Source organism: Lolium perenne, chromosome 1, assembly GCF_019359855.2.
Source record: "Lolium perenne isolate Kyuss_39 chromosome 1, Kyuss_2.0, whole genome shotgun sequence".
NCBI lineage: Eukaryota > Viridiplantae > Streptophyta > Magnoliopsida > Poales > Poaceae > Lolium > Lolium perenne.
The window spans coordinates 188,965,172-188,984,352 of NC_067244.2; the positions used below are offsets into that span (position 1 = coordinate 188,965,172).

Genomic DNA, 19,181 nt, shown 5'->3' on the forward strand with positions numbered 1-19,181 from the left:
GTAGGAAAATTTTTGTTTTCTATGCAACGTTATCCTACACCATTAAATCTGGAACAGTGACAGAAAGTTCTAAGGTTGTGGATGTGCTGTTGCCACTAGGGATAAAACATCGATGCTTTGTCTAAGAATATTTGTGTTGATTACATTACGCACCATACTTAATGCAATTGTCTGTTGTTTACAACTTAATACTGGAGGGGGTTCGGATGATAACCTGAAGGTGGACTTTTTAGGCATAGATGCATGCTGGATGGCGGTCTATGTACTTTGTCGTAATGCCCTGATTAAATCTCATAGTACTCATCATGATATATGTATGTGCATTGTTATGCCTTCTTTATTTGTCAATTGCCCAACTGTAATTTGTTCACCCAACATGTGCTATCTTATGGGAGAGACACCGCTAGTGAACTGTGGACCCCGGTCCTATTCTTTACATCTGAAATACAATCTACTGCAATTGTTCTTTACTGATCTTCGCAAACAAACATCATCATCCACACTATACATCTAATCCTTTGTTTACAGCAAGCCGGTGAGATTGACAACCTCGCTGTTACGTTGGGGCAAAAGTTCTGTGATTGTGTTGTGCAGGTTCCACGTTGGCGCCGGAATCCCTGGTGTTGCGCCGCACTACACTCCTCCGCCATCAACCTTCAACATGCTTCTTGACTCCTACTGGTTCGATTAAACCTTGGTTTCTTACTGAGGGAAACTTGCTACTGTGTGCATCACACCTTCCTCTTGGGGTTCCCAACGGACGTGTCAACTACACGCATCAAGTAAATTTCTGGCGCCGTTGCCGGGGAGATCAAGACACGCTGCAAGGGGAGTCTCCACTTCCAATCTCTTTACTTTGTTTTTGTCTTGCTTTACTTTATTTACTACTTTGTTTGCTGCACTAAAACAAAACACAAAAAAAATAGTTGCTAGCTTTACTTTATTTACTATCTTGTTTGTGTTCTCTATATCAAAAACACAAAAAAATTAGTTACTTGCATTTACTTTGTTTTGTTATCATGTCTAGCTCTGTACCTGTTACTTCCTCACCTGAGGAATTAGTTTTTACTTTCAAACAAGGGGATGAGGAGAGTTTTAAAGATGCTTGGTCTAGAATTTTTGATTCTTATCGTAAAGCTGAACCTCAAATGACTCTAAGTTTGCTCCTTAGTAACTTTTATTTTGGGCTTATGATTCGCTATAGATATGCCTTAGATGCTGTAGTGGGAGGAGATTTCCTTCATTGCAATGGGGATCAAGCTTTTAATGCCATAAAGAAATTGGTTGCATCACATAGTTCAGCTAATAGCTTTGATTCAGCCCTTATTAGCATTTATAATAGATTAAACACTCTTGAGACAAGAGCATCTTACTTGAAAGAAAATTATAGTTATGTTCGTAACCGTCTTGATCAATTTTTAGTGAACTCTGAACCTTCAAAATGGGACCCTACTATTAAAGTTGTTATTGGTGGTGAAACTTTTCATGCCCGTTGTGATATTATGTCTAAGTTTTGCCTTATGCCTAAGAGTATTTATGAATCTTTGACACTTTGGGGACTCGTTGAAGGGGGAGAAGGAATAACTCTTATTGATAACTCTGTTATAATTCCTAAGGGAATAGCCGAGGGTGTGCATACAACCATTCTTGGAAGAACAGTATCCACTGATTATCTTGTTATTGAATGTGTAGGAACAGGACAAATCACACTTGGAAAATCCCTGCTGAAACTATTGGGAGCAATCATAGATGTGGGAGAAGGCACCCTAAAATTCACCTCTACACCCGGAGGTAGACATGTATTCCCTAAACCAAAGAGTAAGAAAAAGAATAAAAAGGGTATGCATAAAGCCCAAGCTAATGTTGATGCTTCTTCTCTCGATGATACTTGATTCACACTTTCTGCGCCTAGCTGAAAGGCGTTAAAGAAAAGCGCTTATGGGAGACAACCCATGTTTTTACTTCTGCACTTTAGTTTATATTTGAGTCTTGGAAGTTGTTTACTACTGTAGCAACCTCTCCTTATTTTTATTTTATTGCATTGTTGTGCCAAGTAAAGTCTTTGATAGTAAAGTCAATACTAGATTTGGATTATTGCGCAGGAACAGATTTCTTGCTGTCACGAATCTGGGCAGAATTCTCTGTAGGTAACTCAGAAAAATCTGCAAATTTACGTGCGTGATCCTCAGATATGTATGCAACTTTCATTCAATTTGGGCATTTTCATCTTAGCAAGTCTGGTGCCACTTTAAAATTCGTCTTTACGGACTGTTCTGTTTTGACAGATTCTGCCTTTTATTTCGCATTGCCTGTTTTGCTATGTTTGATGGATTTCTTTGTTCCATTAACTTTCAGTAGCTTTGTGCAATATCCAGAAGTATTAAGAATGATTATGTCACCTCTGAATATATGAATTATGCACTGACCCTCTAATGAGTTTGTTTCGAGTTTGGTGTGGAGGAAGTTTTCAAGGGTCAAGAGAGGAGGATGATACAATATGATCAAGAAGAGTGAAAAGTCAAAGCTTGGGGATGCCCCCGTGGTTCATCCCTGCATATTTTAAGAAGACCCAAGCGTCTAAGCTTGGGGATGCCCAAGGCATCCCCTTCTTCATCGACAACATTATCAGGTTCCTCTAGTGAAACTATATTTTTATTCAATCACATCTTATGTGCTTTGCTTGGAGCGTCTGTTTGTTTTTATTTTTGTTTTTGTTTGAATAAAATCGGATCCTAGCATTCTTTATATTGGAGATATTACGCTCCGCTGTTTCGTATGATCACATGTGTTCTTAGCTTTATTCTTAATGTTCATTGCGAAGGTTGAACTACCTCGTTCATTCATATATGGTTGGAAACGGAAAATGCCGCATGTGGTAAATGGTATAATGTCTTGAATAATGTGATACTTGGCAATTTTTGTGCTCATATAGATCATGTTTAAGCTCTTGCATCATGTACTTTGCACCTATTAATGAATAACTACATAGAGCTTGTTAAAATTTAGTTTGCATGATTGGTCTCTCTAAGTCTAGATATTTTCTGGTTGAGGTGTTTGAACAACAAGGAGACGATGTAAAGTCTTATAATGCTTACAATATGTTTATATGTGAGTCTTGCTGCCAGGGGCGGATCCAGGAATTGAGTATAGGGGGGGCGGGGCGACAAAGATATTGACCATGAAAGAGATAAAACACGAGAAAACAGCAAATTTTATAAGTATATTATGAACATCAGTATCAATATACTGAAAGAAAACTACATTTTCTACTAGTTTAAATGTAGATGAGATCGAGCAGATCCGTTTTGCCCAAGTTAGTACGTGTACGTGCATCAATTCTGGCTTTTGGATCTCTTGCCTTACAGCTTTGGGCTTGGCCCAAAGACATCACGCTGGGTAGGATTAGAAATTGACTGTTAGGCCTTGTGCTAATGGCCGAAGTATTAAGACTAATAGTTTATCCATAAGTACTGGCCCCTGCTACATATCGATGGGGGTGGCCGAACCATGGGGGTGGCCTGGCCACCGCTCGCCCCCCACTGGATCCGCCTCTGCTTGCTGCACCATTTCATACTTGAGTTTGCTTCAAACAACCTTGCTAGCCTAGCCTTGTATCGAGAGGAATTCTTCTCATGCATCCAAATCCTTGAGCCAATAACCATGCCATTTGTGTCCACCATACCTACCTACTACATGGTGTTTCTCCGCATTCCAAAGTACATTACTTGAGTGCTACCTTTAAAAATTCTATTCTTTACCTTTACAATATATAGCTCATGGGACAAAATAGCTTAAAAACTATCGTGGTGAAGAATATATACGTATGTGTCTTATTTCTTAGTAAGTTGCTTGTTGAGCGGTAACCATGTTTTCTGGGGACGCCATCAACTCTTTTACCTTTGTTGGATATCATGTGAGTTGCTATGCATGTTCGTCTTGTCTGAAGTAAGGGCGGCTTTCACAATCAAATGGTTTGAGTATACATACTGTTAGAGAAGAACATTGGGCCGCTAACTAAAGCCATGATTCATGGTTGAAGTTTCAGTGTGGACAGCTAATCCTCAATCTCTTATGAGAATATTATCTGTTGTTAAATGCTTAAGCATTAAAAGAGGAGTCCATTATCTGTTGTCTATGTTGTCCCGGTATGGGTGTCTAAGTTGAGAATGATCAAAAGCGAGAAATCCAATGTGAACCTTCTCCTTAGACCCTTGTACAGGCGGCATAGAGGTACCCCTTTGTGACACTTGGTTGAAACATATGTCATGCAATGATAATCCGTGTTAACCCAAGCTAATTAGGACAAGGTGCGAGCACTATTAGTATACTATGCATGAGGCTTGCAACTTATAAGATGTCTTATACATAACTCATACGCTTTATTACTACCGTTGACAAAATTGTTTCTTGTTTTCAAAATGAAAAGCTCTAGCACAAATATAGTAATCAATGCTTCCCTCTGCGAAGGGCCTATCTTTTACTTTATTGTTGAGTCAGTTTACCTATTCTTTCCATCCTAGAAGCAAACACTTGTGTAAACTGTGTGCATTGATTCTTACATGTTTACCTATTGCACTTGTTATATTACTTTGTGTTGACAATTATCCATGAGATATACATGTTGAAGTTGAAAGCAACCGCTAAAACTTATATCTTCCTTTGTGTTGTTTCAAAGCTTTCTACTAAGAACTTATTGCTTATGAGTTAACTGTTATGCAAGTCTTATTGATGCTTGTCTTGAAAGTATTATTCATGAAAAGTCTTTATTATATGATTCATTTGTTTACTCATTATCTTCATCATTGCTTTGAATCGCTGCATTCATCTCACGTGCTTTACAATAGTATTGATCAAGATTATGATAGCATGTCACTTCAGAAATTATCTTTGTTATCGTTTACCTACTCGAGGGCGAGTAGGAACTAAGCTTGGGGATGCTTGATACGTCCCAAACGTATCTATAATTTCTTATGTTGCATGCTACTTTTATGATGATACTCACATGTTTTATACACATTATATGTCATGTTTATGCATTTTCCAGCACTAACCTATTGACGAGATGCCGAAGAGCCGATTCTTTGTTTCTGCTGTTTTTGGTTTCAGAAATCCTAGTAAGGAAATATTCTCGGAATTGGACGAAATCAACGCCCAGGGGCCTATTTTTCCACGAAGCTTCCAGAAGACCGGAGGGGAGACGAAGTGGGGCCACGGGGCGCCGCCACACTAGGGCGGCGCGACCTAGAGGGGGCCCGCGCGGCCCTAGCGTGTGGGGCCCCCGTGACTCTCCCGACTCCGCCCTTCCGCCTACTTAAAGCCTCCGTCGCGAAACCCCCAGTACCGAGAGCCACGATACGGAAAACCTTCCAGAGACGCCGCCGCCGCCAATCCCATCTCGGGGGATTCAGGGGATCACCTCCGGCACCCTGCCGGAGAGGGGAATCATCTCCCACAGGTCTCTTCATCGCCATGATCGCCTCCGGATCGATGTGTGAGTAGGTCACCCCTGGACTATGGGTCCATAGCAGTAGCTAGATGGTCGTCTTCTCCTCATTGTGCTATCATGTTCGATCTTGTGAGCTGCCTATCATGATCAAGATCGTCTATTTGTAATCCTTCATGTTGTATTTGTTGGGATCCGATGAATATTGAATACTATGTCAAGTTGATTATCAATCTATCATATATGTTATTTATGTTCTTGCATGCTCTCCATTGCTAGTAGAGGCTCTGGCCAAGTTGATACTTGTGACTCCAAGAGGGAGTATTTATGCTCGATAGTGGGTTCATGCCTCCATTAAATGCAGGACGATGTGACAGAAAGTTCTAAGGTTGTGGATGTGCTGTTGCCACTAGGGATAAAACATCGATGCTTTGTCTAAGGATATTTGTGTTGATTACATTACGCACCATACTTAATGCAATTGTCTGTTGTTTACAACTTAATACTGGAGGGGGTTCGGATGATAACCAGAAGGTGGACTTTTTAGGCATAGATGCATGCTGGATGGCGGTCTATGTACTTTGTCGTAATGCCCTGATTAAATCTCATAGTACTCATCATGATATATGTATGTGCATTGTTATGCCTTCTTTATTTATCAATTGCCCAACTGTAATTTGTTCACCCAACATGTGCTATCTTATGGGAGAGACACCGCTAGTGAACTGTGGACCCCGGTCCTATTCTTTACATCTGAAATACAATCTACTGCAATTGTTCTTTACTGTTCTTCGCAAACAAACATCATCATCCACACTATACATCTAATCCTTTGTTTACAGCAAGCCGGTGAGATTGACAACCTCGCTGTTACGTTGGGGCAAATTTCTGTGATTGTGTTGTGCAGGTTCCACGTTGGCGCCGGAATCCCTGGTGTTGCGCCGCACTACACTCCTCCGCCATCAACCTTCAACGTGCTTCTTGACTCCTACTGGTTCGATTAAATCTTGGTTTCTTACTGAGGGAAACTTGCTACTGTGCGCATCACACCTTCCTCTTGGGGTTCCCAACGGACGTGTCAACTACACGCATCACCCTACATTGTGCTTGTCCGGTTGTATTATTGATGAGGTTACATAGGTATCCAAGATGGCTATGGTGAGATGATTTAGCGTAGCTAGGATACGGTGTCTCGCGTGCCCTTGCCTAGGGACCCTCCTAGCTTTTATATGTGAAGCTAGGTCCCAGGTTACCATGTCCAGATAGGTCACAAGGTAGGAGTTCCCTTAGTCAAATCATACCCTTGTTGCACATGCCAAGCCCATGGGCCTTCGGGTGCTTTGCACTGCCCAGCTTCACTTGGGCTAGTTGGTTCTTCCGTGGGTCCCTTCTAGGATCGTATCAGATATGGTCATGATAGGCACCCATTTAAGCATGCCCACATCACCCACCACCTCCAATGGCGTACCCGTTGCCTTCCTTGGCGCCATGGGAGAAGCAACCACCATTGGTAGTACCTCCTCCTCCACCGGCGATCCACTATCTACCTACACCGGCACTGGACTAGCCATGAGCGATACGCACAATCGTCGGCTTGACACGGGACGGAAACAATGACAAGTAGAATAGGCCTGGGCTTGGCTCATTTATTTTTCAATGTTTATTTTCTTTTTAAATCAATGTAAATTTATGGTTTCCTATGAATGATTCTTTTTAAAAAAAGATGCGCTGGGCCGCTCGGCGGGGCCTAACCCAAACGGACACTAGGTGTTGAGCAAACGATTTTAGTGTTCGTGGCCCAACGCAAATGGACTGAAACAAACACTAATCGTTTCAGAAGTACGTCATGCTGCTGGAAATGCCCTAAGATTTTGAGACACCTAAAAAAGGTCCACCGTTCCTTTTCCCAAGGGCCAGAGCCACGCGAAGGGGTGAGAGGAGGGAGAAGCTATGCCTCGACCTGGTCACCGTTAAGACGTGCCACATACCCTAGGCGGGGGTGTTGGGCCGACCCAGTTTTTTATTCATTTATTTCTATTATTTCTATTGACATTTTCTCTTTTTTTTGAAAACTTTATTTTCAAGAAAAAAACATTTCTTAAAACTACTATTCACTCCAATCCGAAAAAATGTGGGCGAACCATTTTACAAAGGGTTTTACAAAAACAGCCTTGCATTTATTTTTTGCTTAACCCACACTCCACCTTCCAAGCGGGGTGGATCTCCATCACCGCGCCCCAACCGAACCCTTCTGAAAGGCATGCAGTGCCGGAGAGGAACCCAGCCTATCTTCTCCTAGAAAGTTGGCGGAGCGCCTGGCCCTGATGCCGCTCCACTGTCGTGCGCCCCTGCCATTGCTCGCCCCCATACGGGCGCTCGACCCCTGCTCGCCCCCAACATTGTGGCCACCCTGCCCCTGCTCGCCCTCAGTCGTGCGGCAGCCGCTGCTCCCACCGGCGGTGCCACCTCCGACCTTCTCCCACCGAAGGGACCGTCTCGACCTTCTCTCCCCGATGCACAGCGTGCCCCTGTTCGCACAGCCAGCCTGCATTGCAGCCCATGCTGGCATGGTATTGAGCCCACGGTATTGGCATCCCTAGTACATATTAGAAAAGAAGGGCATGAAGTCTTAAAGCCTGGAAGCACACGAAGCCCCCAGAAGTAGACATGCTGAATAAGGAAAGGCCACCTAGGATACGACAAAAATATAGGTTATTTTAGAAACTTGTAAACCAGACTTAGCTTATATTATATAAAGGATAGGAGTAGTCAGCGGGAAGGCCACGATACAATCACTGTAACCTAGATCTATTCTAGCAATAGATCGACTTTGCCTCATACTCAATTAATCATCGGACCACCTTGTCCGTCTAATAAATGGACGAAATCACCAGCGCACCCCAAAATCCCTATCCACGGACATTGCCGAGGTTAACCCTCGTCAATTGGCGCCGTACGTGGGGAATCTAGGCGCCGGAGTCATGAATTCAGTGGTTTCTTCGTCTTCATCAAGCAGCAACTCGACGATCATCCGTGGCCATATCCGTTTTGGCTCCATCAATTTTCTTCCCCACCCACCCGCCCTTTTTCCGGACTTCGATAACTTTGACTGGGAGATGGATCTAACGATGGGAAGCTTTAGCTTTTGCGTTGGATCTCAAGGCTCGCTTCGCCTCTCGGATCCGTGGTCAGACCGCGTCATGGGCCCACCTATGATGTGTCACGAGGAGAAGAAAAAAGCTTCGGGTTAAACAAAAATCAAGAAGATAAGTACATCAATATTCTCCAAAAAAGAAAGTCCAAGTCGAGTAAATCTTCTGAAGGAAATACATTTGAGCCTATGATCGGTTGCAATAACCTGACCATAGCCTCAGGGGCTACTCCCTTTGGGAGCACTGGTCGGACACCCGATAGAAAGAAAAGCTTCATACAAATGTAAGTAAGGAATAATTACCTAAGAACAATGATACCTGAGTTGAATAAGAATTTGGATGCATGAAGCCTTTGAGCCTATGCTCGGCTTCAAGTACCCGAACATATCTTCGGAGGCCATTCTCATTGGGAGCGTTGTTCATGCACCTGACGGAAAAAGAATTCGGAGAAGCAGTCGATAAAAAGAGAAGAGGACAAATCTTCGAGTCATTATGAAAGTAAACAACAACCCAATAACTTCATCCACTGCATCAGCCAAACACGGCAATTGATGTACAATTTATATTCCTAGACACGTCCGCCATGATAAAATGTGTGAATGTCATGTTCATAAGCATGAAGATAAGACTCCAAGATCCGTCCTAACAAAATTGGAATTCAAAACTTGATAAGACCTCCACGGCCCGAGCTGAATGACACTAACATATACCAGATTCGAGTATGGGGACTTGAGTTTGACGTAAGTTCACGAAATATTTGCCTAAGAATAATTAACTGGTTCGATCCATCAAGAAGCACCATGCTCGTTACCAATATATCCATGAAAAAAAATATATTAATTACAATAAGTTATTTAACCAAAACATCGAGTTCGTCTTACAAATAAATAAGTCAAGATTTGGAGATTCAACACGTCTACGACTCAAACCGAATCTCGGGGGCTACTGACATGGTTGTACCTTATTGGGCCCATAGTATTAGCATCCTTAGTACATATTTGGGAAGAAGCCCATGAAGTCTTAAAGCCTGGAAGCATACAACGCCCATGAACAAGACATGCTGAATAAGGAAAGGTCCACCTAGAAGCCGACATAAATATAGATTATTCTAGAAACTTGTAAAAACGACCCGTACTATACTCTAGTACTCAACCTCTTATATAAAGGCTGGGAGGAGCCAACAGGAAGACCACGACAGAATCTCTATAACCTTAGATCTATTCTAGCAATACCACGACTTTGCGTGATACTCAATACATTACCGGTCACCTTGTTTGTCTGATAAACCGATGAAATCACAAGGGCACCTCTTTTCCCGAAACTCGTTCATATCCATGGACATTTTCGAAGTTAACCCTTGTCACATGCCCCAACCTTGCCACCAGATAGACTCGGTGCCGCAAAGGACCTAGTCATCAGTTTTTAATCAGCTGTTGCATCAATTTCCGATTTTAGAAGAAGGTAATGTTAAACGCAATTGTACTAACCTTCTTACGCTTTTTTTTGGATCGGAGGGGGTATATTTTTTAATTTGAGCATTTTTGAAATCTAAATATTTTTTAATTTGAACATTTTATAAATTTGAAAAAATCTTTAAAAGTGTATTTTTAAATTTTATATTTTTGGAAATTGAACATTTGTTATGTTTAAACAAATTTCAAGTTTAAACATTTTACAAATTTGAGCATGTTTGAATTCAAACATTTTTCAAATTTAAACATTTTTAAAAACTTGATATTTATTGAATCTAAAATATAAAAATTATAAAAAACAAAAATAAAAAAAACCAAAAATAAAAATAAAATGAAAATGAAAAAAAGTAAAACAGAAAAGAGAAAGAAGGATGAGAAAAAAAAAAGCAAACTGGGTCGACCTGGCCTGCCCATACCGCGCGCAGCGGGTGTGCTGGCGTCCGGTAACGGGCCGACCTGGTCGCTATAGGGTATGCGAGAGGACTCAATGGAGGGTGGGTATGTGGGATTTTCTGTCGCTAATATTCTACTCCATCCATGGATTCGCCGGCGACGGGATTTCGGGGACCCGCAGAGTGGGCGGCGCCGGCGTTGAAGGATTTGCTGCCGGATCTGTCCCGTGAGGAGCAACTATGGCTGGAGAACGGCTTCCAGCCGGCCGGGCGAAGGCGCAAGGGACGACGCATCACCAAGCAGAAACTTCTCTCGGAAGTTCCTCCTTCCATGCCCGCGCAGCGCACAGAAGGGTACGCGTACGCTGCTTCCCCTTCCCTCTCATCGCAATCTGACTTTGGGGGTAGTAGTTTGCATTGTTTTATCATGATTCTATGTCGATCAAGCATGCTTGTAAGAATTGCACATATGCCCTGACACAACTTAACTGAATGAATCGCTTCTTTCATCGGTAACACCCTTTGCCTCACCGAAATATGTAAGATAGAATTTGTTCCCATACATCAGGTTCCATAGTATATATATGCAACATCAAGTGCACAAATAGTGCAAAGTTCATAATTGGATGCAACTGTAATTTGCAGCAACTTTTCAATTAATGGAAAATACATACATGTTGTCAGGCAGTAGGAAAATAGAGGTTGGCCCTGGTTGGAATCAACGAAATGACTCACAGAATCCAAGAAAACCAGCGGATCCACCCCTTTTTTTGCGAATAAAGAGAGCCTATTAGTCGCTCAACGTCAAATTGCAATCTAATTGCTCGACGCAGCTTGGTACCCATACTGCACTATGCTCTAATTGCTCGACGTTGTTTGGTACTATCCCTATTGCACTAGTATTGTACTAGATGTCTGAATCCGACAATTAACATGCTTGTGATTGCTCATGAACCTGCATTTTCTGGTTGATTGATTGGTTATTTAGCTGATGGAATATACATTATGTTATAGTACTTATAAGCAAAATCGATAAATATATTTATCTACATGGCTTGCTAGTAAAGGCTTGTATGCACCTCATAATTACTGGCCTGACTCCAGGATTACTAGTTTTGAAATGCAGATTACTACGTCATATTTGTACAGTACAGTCATTTGTTTGCCACTGCCCTCACAAGTTACAGAGCATTAACTTACCTGGAGACAAAATATTTCATCTATCGTTGGTAACCAGGCAGCATATGCCTATGATAATATGATGGCTCTAAAAGCATGCTTTAGATTAGTCGTAGCGGGGAGTAACATATAGTAGTGTTATGCATATGACATTATTCTATGTTACTACCTTCATAATGCATAGTAACTTTGATGTAGTATCATGCATTAGTGTATTAATTAGCTTGTAGACTCATTCTACTCCCTCCATTTTTCTTTAAAGGGTGCATCTCCAAATCCCAGCGTTTTCAGAATGAGAGCCAAATTAGGCGCATCTCATTAGGCTAGTAATTGGGGCGTTTTGCATGCAACAGGCCCGCTGAATTCTCTCTTTCCTATTCCCTTCCGTACTTTGCATGCAAGTGGGAACACGTTTAAGTTTGTGGAGGTGTGAAAGCAGATGAATTGCATGCACAAGCTCTTGATCGCATGCACAAGCTGTTGGTCTTCGTTTCCCTTGGCCTCATCTTCGTTGGTGTATAAAAGGGCAGCCATTGCTTCCTCTTCTTTGAACCAGCTAGTAGTTCTGGCCATAGGGCGGACGAAAGTGTAACAACCCTAAGGCGACATGGAGAAGCAAGGCGAGGTGGAGGGCGTCCACGGCGAGGTGGATGTCGTCCATGGCGAGGTGGAGGGCGTCCACGGCGAGGTGGAGGGCGTCCACGGCGAGAAGGAGATTGTCGATGACGATGTGGAGGTCACACAAGGCCAGGTGCAAGAACTCGAGGATGAATTTGAGAGGGTTTATACAACCATCCGAGATCTTTTTCAGAAAGTGGATCGTGCAACCAATGTCGGAGCTGGTGAATCAAGGATTTCGGCTAGGGCAAGGTACATCCGCACCACTAACCTCGCGCCGTGGCGCAGGCCTTCGTCTTCATGTGATGGATGCATCTTCCATGCGTTTTGCCGTAACTGTGGTGTGCGTGGTGAGGCATCAATTTTTTGTTGTCTTGCTTGCTCTCTGCCGGTGCCATTGGACGTGGTACGTTGTGAGTTGTGCGGAAATCCACTTCTATGTGATGACTACTGGTGCAAGGACTGCGCGACGGCTGTCGGGATCGGTGAAGATGGTGTGTGCTCTCGTTGTGGTCGCAACACCTCAACCGTTGCCGAAGATGAGAATGTATTTGTGACTGAAACCAAGATGAACTAGGCTTCATATTGAGGAAGAAAAAGCCATGTTTCTATGAATTGTAAAATGTTTGTATGAATCTTGTTCTTGGCTGCGAATTATGGAATGAAATGAGAAATCTTTTGAAGTTGATTTTTTTTTTGCGTTTCTATCAAAGTTATCACTGAAACTGTTATCTATCACTGGAACTTGTAAGGCAAGTTGATATTGACAATGCATTTTTTGCGTTAGCTATCAATGAAACTTGTGCACATTATTTCTCAAAGTGCAAAAGACAGTCCCAATATTGGCATTTCGTGAGAAAAAATGACTGAACTTTAGTCTCTAGTTAGTTAATAATCTGGTTCGATTATGTATGCGCTTTCAGCTGGCTTGCATCAGTTTATGTCTCAGCCCAAAATCTCAAGTTCAGTCATTTTTTCTCACGAAATGCCAATATTGGGACTGTCTTTTGCATTTTGAGAAATAATGTGCACAAGTTTCATTGATAGCTAAGGCAAAAATGCATTGTCAATATCAACTTCCTTTACAAGTTCCAGTGATAGATAACAGTTTCAGTGATAATTTTGATAGAAACGAAAAAAAATCCACTTCAAAAGATTTCTCATTTTATTCCATAATTCGCATCCAAGAACAAGATTCATACAAACATTTTACAATTCATAGAAACATTGGCACCGACAGAGAGCAAGCAAGACAACAAAAAATTGATGCCTCACCACGTACACCACCGTTACGACAAAACGCAGGGAAGATGCATCCATCACATGAAGACGAAGGCCTGCGCCGCGGCGCGAGGTTAGTGGTGCGGATGTACCTTGCCCTAGCCGAAATCCTTGATTCACCAGCTCCGACATTGGTTGCACGATCCACTTTCTGAAAAAGATCTTGGATGGTTGTATAAACCCTCTCAAATTCATCCTCGAGCTAGTTTTGCACCTGGCCTTGTGTGACCTCCACATCGTCATCGACAATCTCCTTCTCGCCGTGGACGCCCTCCACCTCGCCTTGCTTCTCCATTTTGCCTTAGGTTGTTACACTTTCATCCGCCCTATGGCCAGAACTGCTAGCTGGTTCAAAGAAGAGGAAGCAATGGCTGCCCTTTCATACACCAACGAAGAGGATGCCAAGGGAAACGAAGACCAACAGCTTGTGCATGCGATCAGGAGCTTGTGCATGCAATTCATCTGCTTTCACACCTCCACAAACCTAAACGTGTTCCCACTTGCATGCAAAGTACGGAAGGGAATAGGAAAGAGAGAATTCAGCGGGCCTGTTGCATGCAAAACTCCCCAATTACTAGCCGAATTAATGAGATGCGCCCTAATTTGGCTCCCATTCTGAAAACGCTGAGATTTGGAGATGCGCCCTTTAAATAAAAATGGAGGGAGTATCACAACCATCTCTTTCTTCATTTAATAGCATGTCATATCATCAATTTGCCTAGCAATGCATATAGCTCTATGTTACTACCTTAGTTACTCCCACATATGTCATGTTACTAGTTTAGGTTACTACCTTCATAGTGGGTAGTAATTTATATGTGATGTCATGCATTGTATCATTTATTATGTTGTAGACTCATCTTACCTTGAGGTGTGTGATGTTATGGTAACATAGCTAGTTACTACCTCACTCTCTTTCTTCATTTATTAGCATGCCATGTCACCAAAATGCTTTGAGATGTGTGATGTTAGAGCATCTCCAACATGCGCAGTATAAATCGGCGCGCTATACCACGCAGCCGCCGCGCTGTAAACTGATGGCGCGCGCCGGAGCGATTTTTCCCCCGCCGAATGCTCCATTTTGCAGCGCGCGTTGGCGCGCAAAAAAGCACCTCCGCCGGACGCTCTATTTTGCAGCACGCGGGCGCGGCGCAAACAACAAACAAACACAACTATGGATCGAACAAGATCAAACAACCATATAAAATTCACAAATAAAATGTACCATCCGAATACAATACATTGTTCACACCAAATACAACACGTCCAACATACAACAATACAACATAGTTTTGATACAATACAACACATAGTTTTCAAACATATACAACAAGTATGCAACTAGTGTTGTCCATTCCAATTCCACCATTCTTCCATGAGATCTTTTTGAAGCTCATCATGTGTGTCGTTGCACCGAATGGCATGGTATGAGGCAATGAACCGGACAATCCTATGTGCGGACCTCCTCACTTGCACGGGAACCCCCATCAAGTCGTAGTGGGTATGATCCACATCTTTCCCGCGATCATCCTCTATAATCATGTTATGCATGATGACACACGCGGTCATGATATACCAAAGGCATTCTTGGTCCCAAAATCTAGCCGGTCCTCTAACAATGGCAAATTGGGCTTGCAAAATCCCAAATGCTCTCTCTACATCTTTCCTAGCCGCTGCTTGTGCATTATGGAATTGGGTTTGCTTCTTACCTCTTGGTTGAATAATCAACTTCACAAATGTTTGCCACCTTGGATATATGCCGTCGGCGAGGAAGTAGCCATAGTTGTACTTGTGGCCATTTGCTTCAAACTCCATCAATGGACCTTTCCGCATTGCAAGTCTTGTCATTAGTGGTGACCGTTGAAGAACATTGATGTCATTGCAAGACCCGGGCATTCCAAAAAAACATGCCATATCCAAGTCTCTTGGTCGGCCACCGCTTCAAGGACTATGGTGGTATCCTTCTTGTACCCTTTGAATTGTCCATGCGATGCCGCCGGACAATTCTTCCAACTCCAATGCATAAAATCAATGGAACCAAGCATGCCGAGAAACCCCCGGTTGGCGTTGATCTCCAAAAGCCTTGCCGTGTCTTCAACATTGGGGGCTCTCGACCAAGTGGAGCCAAAGACATTGACAATTGCAACGACAAAGCGCTTGACACACAAGATAGAAGTGCTCTCTCCCATGGCCAAATGATCATCAACAAGATCCGCCGGTATACCATATGCCAACATACGCAAGGCGGCGGTCACCTTTTGATATGTGCTATGACCAAGTTCTCCGGCGGCATTCCTCCTTTGCTCAAAGAAGCGATCATACTTGGTCACCTCCGTTGCGATGTGCTTGAACAAGTTGAGACTCATCCAGAAACACCGCCGAAAATAGCTTTCGGGAAATATCGGATTCTCATTGAAATACGACCGCATCAACTTCTCATGCCCTTCAATCCTTTCTCTCTACAACTTCTGTCTACCGAACACCGATCCACCAAATTTTGGCTTCTTAACGGCGCGGTATGCTAATAGTAGCGATATGTTCTCCTCTTCCTCTTGGTCATACTCGTCATCCGATGAATCGTATGATGAACTCTACAAACATACATATAAAATTACTTAACTACAACTAACTATTATAGATAATTGGCGGATAGAGGCCGGCCGGCGGAGGTGCATACCTTGCGAGCAAATCGGCGAGCACCATGCTCGCGCCATGTTGTTAGAAAGCTCGAAGACGACGACGACATGGCAGCGGCGGCGCGGAGGACAACGACGACGACGCGACGACGCCGGGAAGGAGAAGGCGGAGGAGGAGCGCCGACTACTGCCCGCCGCTGGCGGCGGCGCGGGCGTCACAGAGCGGCGGAGCGCCCGCCGCTGCCGGGAGGGGGCGCGGGCGAGGCGGATCTACGCCGCGGCGGCGCGCTGCGGCGGCGGAATCGACCGGCGACGGCTGGTTTTCGCGGCGGCGGTCTGTGGGGAAATGAGGGCGCGGGCGCGGGGGGAGGAAATTTCCTGCCGTTGGCTTTTTCGCGCGTGGACGAGCGATGCCGCGCGCTGTAGCCGACGCGTCACATATGGCGCTCCGGATTGTGCAAAACACCGCGCGCCCAAAAAATTTCGCAGCGCCGCGCCGTTTACCGCGCCTGCTGGAGCGCCCGAATTCCTCCCGCGCGTTGCATACCGGCCGTTTTTTTGCAGCGCGGCCTACATAACGCGCCTGTTGGAGATGCTCTTACTAGCTATGTTACTCCCACTATGAGCAGTCTAAGTAGTTTTATGCGTATTATTATTATTATAGTACACTCAATTATTTGGAATAATAATGTGCTGCTTACTTATGAAATGAGGGGAGAGCAACACATAAACTTCCCTCGCCCTTGGTTTGTCTGCTCATGCATGCTCTCGTCGGGTCGCATTGCAACAGACTTACACACAGCTGCCTGCCTAAGTGCATGTTTGTTTGTGGTGCAGCTGAACGAAAAACAGCTGGAGCTGGTAAGATCTGAGAAGCAGCTGGAGCTGGATGGCTGGTCAAATGTAAAATTGTTGTTTGGCAAACTGCATCCAGGACTGTTGGTAGACTGATCAAATGTAAAATAGAAAATAATAATAAAAATATTATTTTCCTTATTATTTAATAATAAAAAATATTATTTTCCATATTATTTAATAATAATAAAAATATTCTTTTTCTTATTATTTTCTATTTAAAAAGATTTTTCTATAAAATATAAATTAACTAAGAATCTGAATTTTTTTCTCAAGGTGCAATTTTTTTCTCGATTTGTAAGTGAGAAGCCACGGGAAGATGCAGGAAGTACCCCGGGACGTGCTTATGGGCTTCAAGTGTAAATGTGAAAAACGCTTGTAGAAGCCCATGCCTAGAAGTTAGGTGTTTGGCTGGGCTTGTGCTTTTAAAGACCCAAAAGCAGTAAAAGCTGAAGCTCCAGCCTAAACAAACAGGGCCTAAAAGCCTTTTGACAACTGCGCTACAGTGAATTGAATTGAAGCTCTCGAGAGTCTTGGAAGCATGCCTCTTACTGTCCTTTCCTTTCTTCTTTCTTGTTTACTGTATTGTTATTCTGCTATGCAATGTCAGTATACGCTGCTCTGAACACATAATTTCCTCCACCTGTATTGGATTTGGACGCAGAGAGCGTGATGCCTGGCTCATCGGGTCAGTCCAAGCTGCTCTTTGCCACTACAATGCTAGGCACCAGGTATGTGCACGCTACTTCTCATTTGGTTAATTCGAGTATTTTTCATGGTGAATACTACTTCCTGCTGCACCAGCTAGCTGGATGACATCCGTGTCTGCAGGGTGGCGAGTTTGATGCTGTGAAGCCACTGATGGAAGACCGAGTTGGTTTCAGGGACCAGGTGTGGTTCCACCTCAACTTCTGGGCTCGTAGCCGCAGCACCAACAAAATCAAGCGCTTCTTCGCCGAGGTGCACTACAAGCCATCCTCTGACACCTCCAAATACCCACGTGCAACTCCCATCGTTGAAATATGCACCATCATTGGTACGTACACGTCTGTGCTGACTTGACTTCCTTTTATTATTTTCTCTTCCGTCGTCTTTTTTACTAGTAATGCATGCATGTTAATATGTTAGTGGAGTAACTATCTGATGTTAATGTTGGTTCAAACATAATCCAATGCCTGCAGAAGAGCCACTTTCCCAGTATAGGAGGGCGTGTGCGTTTTGTGCCGCCAGTTATGAAATTTTGCACCCTAAGGGGTGCCGCAAGTTTGTTTGCCGTAACGACAAGGACCGGTTTGAACAACGCCTCGTGCGGTGTGGCTCTATGTGCATCGAGCCACCATTCAGTTGCCCGTCCAAGATTGAAAGGCGGGGTCTGCCTTATCGCTCCTCATTGGCTTCGCCATCACAGTGAACCGATCGATATCCATCTTCTTTCTACAATGTACGTCAGTCAGGAATTAGCTTGAATAATCATAGCTGATCTTACCAGAAAGTAGGAGTTTTATATATATCCAGTCTTGAGTAATGTCATAATTTTTTGATTGATTATTAAATATGAAATATGCACTTACGTATTGTTCTGTTATGTTATCTAAAAAAATGTACAACCATAGTTTACTCGCTGGCGTGGATGAATCTGTAGTGTTGACAATGGCATATTCTGAGCTATGGCGGTGGCTTAGTTGTTCACCGTGAACTAGATTGCTCTTGTGACATTGCTGTGTAAATTCAAGAACAGTTGAAAAAAATTACAATTTGGTCACACATTGGATGCATTCGTATGTACCCTTGTACATGGAATTCTGGGCCCGTCCTAATGGTAAATTCAACTGTACGGTTCTCCTGTTTTTATGGCCGAACATAAAGATCGGATTTGAGAACTGCCTCATCAAGTGGCGTTGCTTGGGATGAGCAAGTGCATTTGTTGGATGTGCGATCCAAACAGTGATGAAAAGAATTCTCAAATCATTCACGGATAGACGTGAAAGAAGAAAGAATCAAATGGCTCCGCTTGCTCAAAGCGAGCTTTAGGTACCCGATCAAGGGACTTGTTATAAAAGTGACAAGCAAATAACGAAGAACGAAACAAGAACACACATAGGGGACACAAGATTTAACGTGGAAAACCCCTTCCAACACAGAAAGGGAAAAAA

General features: G+C 43.3%; 1 protein-coding gene across 1 annotated transcript; it reads left to right on the plus strand.

Annotated features, from left to right (window-relative positions):
* Positions 1 to 10,550: 10,550 nt before the first annotated feature.
* LOC127316337 (uncharacterized) lies at positions 10,551 to 18,602 on the plus strand. Its single transcript, XM_051346736.1, has 4 exons — positions 10,551 to 10,813; positions 17,693 to 17,759; positions 17,860 to 18,064; positions 18,210 to 18,602. Exons 1-4 carry the CDS (start codon positions 10,605 to 10,607, stop codon positions 18,437 to 18,439), a joined length of 711 nt encoding a protein of 236 aa, XP_051202696.1. The 5' UTR covers positions 10,551 to 10,604; the 3' UTR covers positions 18,440 to 18,602.
* The last annotated feature ends 579 nt before the right edge of the window (positions 18,603 to 19,181 follow it).